The sequence below is a fragment of the Frankliniella occidentalis genome, unplaced genomic scaffold, assembly GCF_000697945.3.
Source record: "Frankliniella occidentalis isolate FOCC.00 unplaced genomic scaffold, Focc_3.1 Scaffold212, whole genome shotgun sequence".
Taxonomy (NCBI): domain Eukaryota; kingdom Metazoa; phylum Arthropoda; class Insecta; order Thysanoptera; family Thripidae; genus Frankliniella; species Frankliniella occidentalis.
The window spans coordinates 607,234-616,023 of NW_026267338.1; the positions used below are offsets into that span (position 1 = coordinate 607,234).

At 62.8% G+C, this 8,790-nt stretch overlaps 2 protein-coding genes across 2 annotated transcripts in view; both read right to left on the reverse strand.

The window, feature by feature from the left end:
* The window catches only part of LOC113211390 (vacuolar protein sorting-associated protein 8 homolog), a 21,043-nt gene that overhangs the window by 1,092 nt on the left and 11,161 nt on the right, over positions 1 to 8,790 (reverse strand). The window lies entirely within an intron of this gene.
* Positions 2,205 to 8,593, reverse strand: LOC113211392 (mucin-5AC-like). The gene is made up of 8 exons (XM_026429757.2): positions 8,423 to 8,593; positions 7,666 to 8,212; positions 7,278 to 7,586; positions 7,043 to 7,140; positions 6,420 to 6,745; positions 6,192 to 6,343; positions 4,736 to 6,098; positions 2,205 to 4,652 (listed from the first exon to the last, which is right to left on the reverse strand). Exons 1-8 carry the CDS (start codon positions 8,587 to 8,589, stop codon positions 2,512 to 2,514), a joined length of 5,103 nt encoding a protein of 1,700 aa, XP_026285542.2. The 5' UTR covers positions 8,590 to 8,593; the 3' UTR covers positions 2,205 to 2,511.

Consider the following 8,790-nt stretch of genomic DNA (forward strand, 5'->3'; position numbering starts at 1 on the left):
TTGTTTAATTTTTTTTTTGTGGAGGGTGTACACTGAAATTATTGGATGAAGTACCCCTCAGTGCCAAGCGGCCCGGCCCTGGCCGGAGGAGGCCGCGGGCGGCGCTGTGAGGTGGACAGCGCGTCGTGATTGACCCCCTCACTCTTGTTGCCCTCAGACGACGCTGCCCTGGGTGCCGGCCGACACCAAGCTCAGCAAGCTGGACACGCTGCGCCTCGCCACCTCGTACATCGCGCACCTCCGCGACGTGCTGCTGCTGCCGGAGGGCGAGGCGCCGGCCAGCGCGCACACGCACTCCCCCGCCAGCAACCCCCTCAACCTGGTGAGTGCCTTGTGGTGCCGTATATACCTGTCCAGTCCAGCCTGTCTGTTTGTTTCACTTGGGCGCCTAGCATTATAGCAAAGTCACTTTGACTTGGGTCAGCCGCGGAGGGTAAGCCAAAGACGACATGTAGAAGGAATATGGCAGATGTGACTGCTGGGGTCCCGGGCGTAACAAGAACATACAGTGGAAAAGGGCAACCTTGTACAGGAGTTATTTGTAATCGAGTAACTAACGCATCGTAAAGCATCTTGGCCCGTTCACATTGCGCAGCAGATCATCTCACGAATATCATTTGGCGCGCACGCAACTTGCTTCGCATGCGAGCCTTCCTGTTGCCCCCTTGCACCGTACCGCGCAGTGCCTGAACACAGTGTCAGACCTGCGACGCACATGTGTTTACATTGTGATCGCAACTTTCACACACACACACGCACGCACATATGTGCGCCCTTCTTGCGTCGCGTCCACCCGCCCTCCTTGCGCCCCCGGCCGGCCGGGGCGTCGCCGGCGCGCCTCGAATATATCAAATATCGCGCAGAGTGGTGGGGGCAGGAAGCAGGAGGACAGACCCTCATCACCATCGGGACAGACAAGCCCTCGTTTATGTAGGCCGAAGGGTAACTCGGGGGGTGTCGTCTGCCTTCGGAGAGCCGGGAGTCCCCTTCTTGGAGTCGGAGCGGGCTCTCTGGGAAAAGAGGCCTCCATTCACCCCCCCCCCTTTCTCCCTCCCCAAAATGCATTGAAGTCATCACTACTTTTCTGTCCTTGCAGACGTGGCCCTTCACCTTCCCGCAGCCCGGTGGACCCGGCGTGCCCCTGGTCGGCCCCGAGCCCTGGATCTCGCGGGGTGCCGCGGCCGCGTCCTCGCGCTGCGGACAGTCCTCCCGCGGCCCCACCACGCCGTCCGGCGCCGACAAGCACCCCGCCGCCCGCGGCGACGGGTCCGGGGGCTCCTCCAACGCCTCCTCCTCCTCGTCTGGCGCCGACGACGACCCGGGCCTCCGGGACGACGAGGAGCACGAGGAGAGCGAGGAGCAGGCGCAGTGCCGGCGCGGGCTCAGCGGCGGCCGGCTCGTGGACCTACAGCAGCTGCAGCAGCAGCTGCCCCAGCTGCCACAGCTGCCGCAGCACTGCCACAGCTACCAGCCGCAAGCAGACTACCACCCTTACCTGCAGCGCTACGTGGACAGCAGCATGCCGCTCTAGCTGCGCTCTAGAGGGCCATTTCAGCACGATCTCGCCGCCCGGCCCGGCGTTTTGTCTCGATCTCTATGACTCCGTGTTTACCAAAGACTAGACAAAGTGACAATAATTTAAAGAAGCTCTCTTTACAACGCTACTGTGTTGCATTTCAATAATTAGCTCGAGCATTTACCTCGTGATTGACCTAATTGTGTTGGTGCATGTTTTCAGGTTGATTGTACTTTGTTGTATGTTTAAGTGTGTAAATGTGTATCATATTCCTAATTATAAATGTGCATTGATCGTTTATACGGCCACTCTTTTCGCTCTCTTTACTCCATTCTTCTTCACGGCTACAATAATGAGTTGCACGTACGGTGTTTGTTTGTTATTGATGTGCACTGCACAAGAGGAGGCAGTAGGAGGATTGCTTCGTAAACAACCGTATTTTAAAGAGCCGCCAACCAAGTTAAAATATATATCGCTAGTTTTGATTTTATACAAGCTTGAGGGCCATAAAAGTACCGGGCTTTCACCAAGAGCTGCACTCCGCGAAAAAGTTAATGGTTTCGTTCATCAGGGACTATCAAATGACCATTTTGGTTTGTCGCCCGGAGCGGAGATTTAGTTTCTTTGACTAATTTTTAAATATAGCCCTTGGGCTTATTGATAACGGGTTGTTGAATGAAAACACGCATCTCCTTCACACATTACTACTTTATTAAGGCACAAAGACACTATCAGTTCGTAATCATATTACTACATTATAATTATTTGGTTAATTAATCATCGATGCGCCCTGGCCTCCATGTGACTAATAGGAGTCAGGGACCCTCTCAAAGAGGGCGATGAAGGGGCCATGTCCGCTGGGCCAGTCTTATGCAGATAACGGGAGAAACAATACAATAATAACAACAAATCAAATAACGATTATAGGGTATCAATAATAACAGTCAGTACGGCACGCTTCAGACGGGGACACCCATGGTCCAGACCACCCCAGGTCACTCCTCATTGGCCGCCGGGCCCCTGCGCCTGACCGATGCGCCCTTCCTACCCCAGCGCGGGGCCTCGGCGGCCACCTCCACAGACACCTCGGGTGGGTTGGTCTGCTTCCCGCGCCTTCGCTTGTTACGTTGGCTGAGGAACGAGTAGACGTCATCGCGCTCCAGGTCCTCGACGCCGTCCACGTGGTGCTCGCCGCTCTGCTCCTCGGCGTTGTCCTGGCCCACCTCCGCCTCGGCGGCCACCTCCGCGGGGAACCACGACAGGTGCTGTTTGTGGGCGACGGGAGCGGGGCTCGGCGAGACAGGTGCGTATACTGTCTCGACGGGCTCCTCGATCGAGGCCAGGCTCACCTTCTTGAGCTGTTTGCGCGGCTTCTTCGCGTAGTTTCGCTGCTGCGAGTGCCGCTGGGGCGCCGCGGTGCTGATCGGGCCGAACACCATCTCCGGCTCCAGCTCGGGCGATGACGACGAGCTCCCCGCGGTCGCGCTGGACCCTCGCCGACGGAACTCACTTTTGCGATCACGGCCCCTGCCTCGGACAGGCTTGACCTCCGTAACGAAGTGAGCCGTGTCCTCGAAGGGCGCAGCAGCGGATGGGGGTGGACTCGCGGTGGGAGTAGGGGGCGGGCTGTGCGTGGGTGTGGGCGCTTGGCTGACGGCGCTCGGACGCCGGCCGCGAGCTCTGAACGCCCTGGACGGGTCCGACTCAGGGTTGTCAACGACGGGGTTGTCGACCAGCTTACTGTGCCTCTGGGCTTGTGCAGAGTGGAAGGTAGCCCGGTCCTTGCTGGACCGTGCCTGCGGTGTCGTTGGTGGGCGACGAGGAGCAAAGCTGAGGGCCGCCTCGGGCTGCTGCGGCTGCTGAGAACGGGAACGTCCCCTGCTTCGTGGCCGCGGTGTTCCCGGCGTCGACGAAGACATGCTGTCAGCCTCGGCCGCGTGCACGTCAAGCCACCTGCCGCCGCGGGCCGCCTGCTGTGTCCTGCTGCGGCGCGAGCCCCCCGCCGCGGCCGAGGACCTGTCTCCCCAGGTCGCGTCGGGGCCGGTCGGGCTCCCCGTGGTGCCGTGGCCGCGCTGGGCGCCGATAGAGGCCTCCGGACGAGGCTCGGGCTCGTTGCGCGAGGATGTCAGAGTATCCTGGGCGGACGGGGAGCCTCCGTTCGTGCTCCTCACCGGCACGCTCCCCCTGCTGACACCGCTCACACTGCTGACGCGAGCCTCCGCTCCCCCGTTGCCCTCCGTGCTGCTGTCGTTGTCATTCGCGCCAAACTGCAGGTGCGCCCGGACCCGGCCTCGTGAGCCCATGATGGCGTCCAGCTCGGTGGTGGTCATCATGTCCCAAGTGGTGGAGTCGGTGCTGAAGGTGGTGGCGCTCTCCGTGGGCGTGCCGGTGGGGGAGGCCGTGGGTGCGCTCGTCTCGGCCTCGGTCGTGGAGACGATGGCCACGGGCGGCATATCCATGCCCTCCCCTCCCGTCGTGCTGTCCTCTACTGTGGCCACGCGCAGCGTTGTGAGGTCCAGGGCGGCGATGGTCGTCACCACGGGGACGTTCTCCGGCACGGCGTCAGGCATGCTGTCATGGGGAGCCGTGGGGGCGGGGCCGCGCGCCATCCGCTCCTGGAGCACAGGGGGTAGGGCAGAGACCTGCTTAGGGGTGGGGGCCAGAGATGAATTTTCGTTGTCGTCGTGGGTGATGTTGAAATGCACCGCCGTGTCGCCGGTGTTGAAGTGCATGTACCCCACGATACTGTTATGGCTCGAGTCCGGCAGGGAGGGGGAGGTGGAGGCGGCGGGCGAGGCAGTGGGTGAGGCCGCGGTTGAGACGGTGGGGGTGAGGGACGGAGCGGGGCTGGACACCGTGGTCTTGGCCGGGCCGACGGTCTCCTGGGCCTTGGACTCACGCCCCTTGCCGGCTCGGGCTCGGTACTCCGGGCTGTACACGCTGGGATAGATGTGGTAGATGCTGTAGCTGCTGCTGAGGCTGGTGGACGTGGGGCGCGGCGCCGCCGGCCTGGAGGTGTTGCGGTGCGGGGCGCTCGGGTACGTGAACGTGTTGGTGTAGTTGACCAGCGTGCGGCCCTGGCGATCGCCGTCGCTCACGAACGGAGGGTGAGCAGCCGTCGCAACTGGTTCCGTGCCTGTAAACCATAATATTTATGATTAAAACTCAATCGCCGGTGACAAGGGGGCAGCGCGAACGATGCGAAAAGCGTGCACTCACCTTTCTTCTTGTCCAGAGTGATGCTGGTTCCGTCCGCACCCGTTTGCACGAGGTACGTCCACATGCGGTCCTGGTCGATGGCCGGCGCTGTGGGGCCGTCCGTCGCGAACCGGTGCTTGGGCGTGGCCGTGAAGGTCGCGGCCGGCGCGCCCTGCCCGCTCGTGTACCCGGTGCGGTACGTGCCGTTGTGGAAGTTCGAGTACCAGCGCTGCGAGGGGTCGTGCAGGGGCGCGTACCAGCGCGGAGCGGCGAGCGGCGGACGTACATTGAACGCCGACCTAGCCACGGACGCGGGGGTCGTAGAGAGGAGAGTGGGCGCGAAGGGGGCTGGGGAGGAGCGCCCGACTGCGAGCACGGTGTCTGCCGACTTGCTCTCCCCGGCGTCCAGCTCGTCCTTGGGGAAGGCGTTGTAGTCGCCGCGGTAGCTGCCCGAGTAGAACGGCGAGTACCACCGGTTGAGCCCGCTGGCCGTACGACCGGCCACGTTGCTGAGTATCTGCGCGGGCAAACGGTGGCCGCCAGCCGTGCCGCGGTAGCTGCCCGAGTAAGCTGCCGAGTACCACTTGCCGGCCTGCTCCTGAGCCTCGTGCTGGCCTTGAACGGGCAGCGGTGCGACCGTTTGCGTCGACGTGGCCGTGGCCGCGGCCTTGTGCACCTCCAGGGGGTAGCTCCACCCGCTGGAGCCGAAGTTGCTCCTGAAGTAGCTGACACCTGCGTTCGGTGCCCCGCTATGCGCGGTGGAGTGCGTGAGGACGCGGGCGGACCTCTGCGTAGTAGATGTCGGGAAAGACGTGGACGGCGTCGGGGGTGTTGAGGATGATGTGGGCGTGGCGGTAGTCGTGGTAGATACGTCCTGGGCCTCGCGGTCCGTGACGTCGTCCTCTTGGTCGCTCTCCTCTTCTGAAGTTCTATCCGCGACCTCATCCTGCTCGCTGCTGAGAACCACGACGTTCCTGGTCGGCACCCTGGCTGCTGTGGAGGGCGGCGAGGCGGTGGTCGTGGAAGATGGTGACCCAGTGTAGTGGTTGACGCGCACCCTGCTGACTGCCTGCCCTGGCTGCCCGGCCCGCTGATGGACCAAGGTGCGCGGGGTGGGTCGCGGGGTGGGCCGCTGGACTGGGCGAGGAGCGGGGGTGCGGGGTTGAGCCGCCTGGGGGTGCGCTTGCTGGCCGCTCCCGGTGGGCGCTGACACGTCCGTGGACCGCTGCCCCGCGACCACGCCCCGCACCCAGGATGTGAAGCTGGAAAGCTTGGTGTAAACGCCTGGGCTGTGGTGGCGCCCGCACCCGATCCCGTAGCTCACGATGCCCATTTGGAACCAGCGTCCTCCAGAGTTGCACATCAAAGGGCCTCCTCCGTCACCCTGTATTAATAAATTTAAGTTGTTTAATTTTTAGAAAATAAAATGGGTTTCCGTTTCTGAATTGCCTCTCCCAAGAAAGTATTGATTGCTTACATCACATGCGTCCCTGCCCTTGGCTCCAGCGCAGAGGGCGGTCGTAGGCAACAGGAAGGACGGCCCCAGGTGGGTTCGCAGAGCCTCTTGGCAGGGACCACGGGACCACAGCGGGACTGGGACCTCCTTCAGGACCTCGGAGTGCGGGGACACTGTTGCACATAAGAAAGCGAAGAGTGTTTGTAAACTTTGTGTCAATGTTACAAGCGTTGTGACATTTTAACTCACTCTCATCCTTTCTGCCCCAGCCCGTGACAAAGCAGACGCTCCCCTCTTGCGGAAAGTCGTCATCGGCCTCGGCGTCGTCCTTCAGGCGGTTGTCGTGCTGGCGGGCTGAGCGCGGCCGCGGGGGCGGCAGGCACACGGCGCCCACGTTGCGGTGGTCGCGGGGAGGCCGCGCGATCCTCACGAGGGCGATGTCGTTCTGCAGTGAGGCATGGTCGAAGGTCGGGTGTGCCACCAGCTCCACCACGGCGCGCTCCTGCGTGAAGGACTCCGAGTCGGAGCGCACGTCATACTCGCCCACGCGGACCTTGAGCGCTGAGGGGTCGGGGCTGCAAGACGGCCAGAGGCGAAGGTCAGAGATCTGCTCAGCAAGGCGTTCTACGGTCCTCGGGTTGAGGGGAAAATTATGGCTTTCGTATAGCTGCTAATATTGATAATCGGGTTTCTGGACAGACAATGACCGTATGCTAAAAACTCAATGAGCTATTGTAACAAAACATTTGCTGTAGAATAGAGGGCTAATTTTTTCAGTATACCCTACTAAGTTGTCTATCTAAATGCGAGCGAATTCATTAGCTGCTGTAAAAACGAATCACTTTTATTCGTGCTCCCTTGCTTGCACTCACTAGTCCAAGACGCAGTGCGCAGCGGTGAGCAGCCAGGTCGGTCCGATCAGGGTGGCACCGCAGACGTAGCGGTCCGAGGCGGTCTCCAGAAGCGCGGCCTGCGAAACCGAGATTAAAGAGTACAAGTGTCAGGGCTAGGGCTGTTCTCATAGGGGTAGGGTCCAGGGTCCAGTACACCACGGTGTGGGTCGGACACCCCGCTGCCCGCTGTCCCAGCCACTCGTCAGATGCTTACGTGCCACGGCCACTCGGAAGGCTCCGCCGTGCCGTCCAGACCAGAGTCAGGGCCTTTACGGCCGCATTCCTGCCAGGACGACCAGGGCTCGGCAATGTTCGCGCTGCTCCCGGACACTCCCTGGGGGACGGGCTTGGAGTGCTGCGGTGGCCGGGCCTGGCCGGGTCTCGCCAGGTTGTTCCAGTCGATCTTCTTCGGCTCCCTTTTCGGCTGCATCTGGAACTGGTGCTGCTGCGGGTGCGCAAGGCGGCCGCCGCCCTCCTCCTCACTCCAGCTCGTGTGCGGGGCGCCGTCCTCCCATTCGATTTCCTGCAGAAGATCAGAAAGTGATAGTTTTAGCTGCGGAAGTGGAAGAGGGATGGCGTCGTCGGCATCTCGCTGCCCTCACCTTCGAGCCGCGCGCAGCAGGCAAAGGGGTCACGAACACGGGGATCGACCTCGCCGGCGGCCTGGAGGAGCTCGGCTTGGGCCTCGGCAGCGGCCGTGACGACGTGGTCAGCGTCCTGGGCGTAGTGCCCAGCAGCTCCTCCTCTTCGTCGTCATCATCGTCGTCATCGTCGTCGTCGTCGTCCTCCCCCTCCTCCTCGTCGAAGGCCGTGGTGGGGGGCGCGGCCGTGGACCCCACGCGGGGCGAGGCCTCGCCGCGGGGCGCGCCCAGTAGCGGCGCGGCAATGGTGGCGACGCCGAGCTGGCGCCCCATCGAGTAGCGGAAGTGAGTGTCGGCGTCGGGATCCAGGTCCTCGTCCTCGCCGCGGGCGCGCCCCTCGACCTCGTTGCTGGCGGCCGTCGGGCCGGGGGTCGAGGGGCCCGTCGGGGATGAGGCCATCGTCGGGGCGGCCGTCGGGCCCGAGAGTCCAGACGGCTGGGGAGACCGGCGGACGCAACAGATGACGCGCTGCCCTTCCCGGTCGCACTCGCTGTAGGGCACGCCCGTCCTGGGGGAGAGGAGGGGAGCATCACGGTTAATTGGCGGGGCCCGCGCCGGCGGCGACCTGGTCGACCTGGTCCGGCGGCGCGCCAGGGCGCGACCCGACCGCAAGCGCGGCGACCGCAAGCGGAGAGAGGCAGCCTCTCATTACCGGGGATGAAGAAAACCAAAGTGTCAACTGCTGGCTAAACTGTGAAATACGAGGAAATACAATTACCTCGCGATGCACGTCCACAGGCCGGTGCAGAAGCACTCCTGCTCGCGGCGCTCGGCCCCGGCCGCGGCCACGAGCAGCATCATCAGCAGCAGCGACAGGGTGGCGGCCGCGGCCAGGTCCACTAAGGCCTCGGCCCTGCCCCCCGACGCTCGCCGCATGGGGCGCATGGCTCGCTGGAAAGAGCAAGAAATGAGAAAGGGTGACAATTATTTGGCAAGAAGACGCGGCGGCGGCGACGGCGACTTGGGCGGCCGCGCGCTGCGCCGACCCGAGAAGAAGACCCGAGGAAATAATGTCCACCTCTGCAGAGGAGACGAGTGTGGTTGCGAAAGGATGCACGTGGCTCCTCCCACGCCCCGCCCTGCCCC

Excerpts from the sequence above, each read along its gene's own strand:
- LOC113211392 (XM_026429757.2), bottom strand. The coding sequence starts at position 8,589 with ATGCGCCCCATGCGGCGAGCGTCGGGGGGCAGGGCCGAGGCCTTAGTG. Across the intron at positions 7,141-7,277 it reads CTTCCGAGTGGCCGTGGCAC|GCCGCGCTTCTGGAGACCGC; the intron begins GTAAGCATCTGA and ends TCGGTTTCGCAG. Across the intron at positions 4,653-4,735 it reads CACTCTGGACAAGAAGAAAG|GCACGGAACCAGTTGCGACG; the intron begins GTGAGTGCACGC and ends TATGGTTTACAG.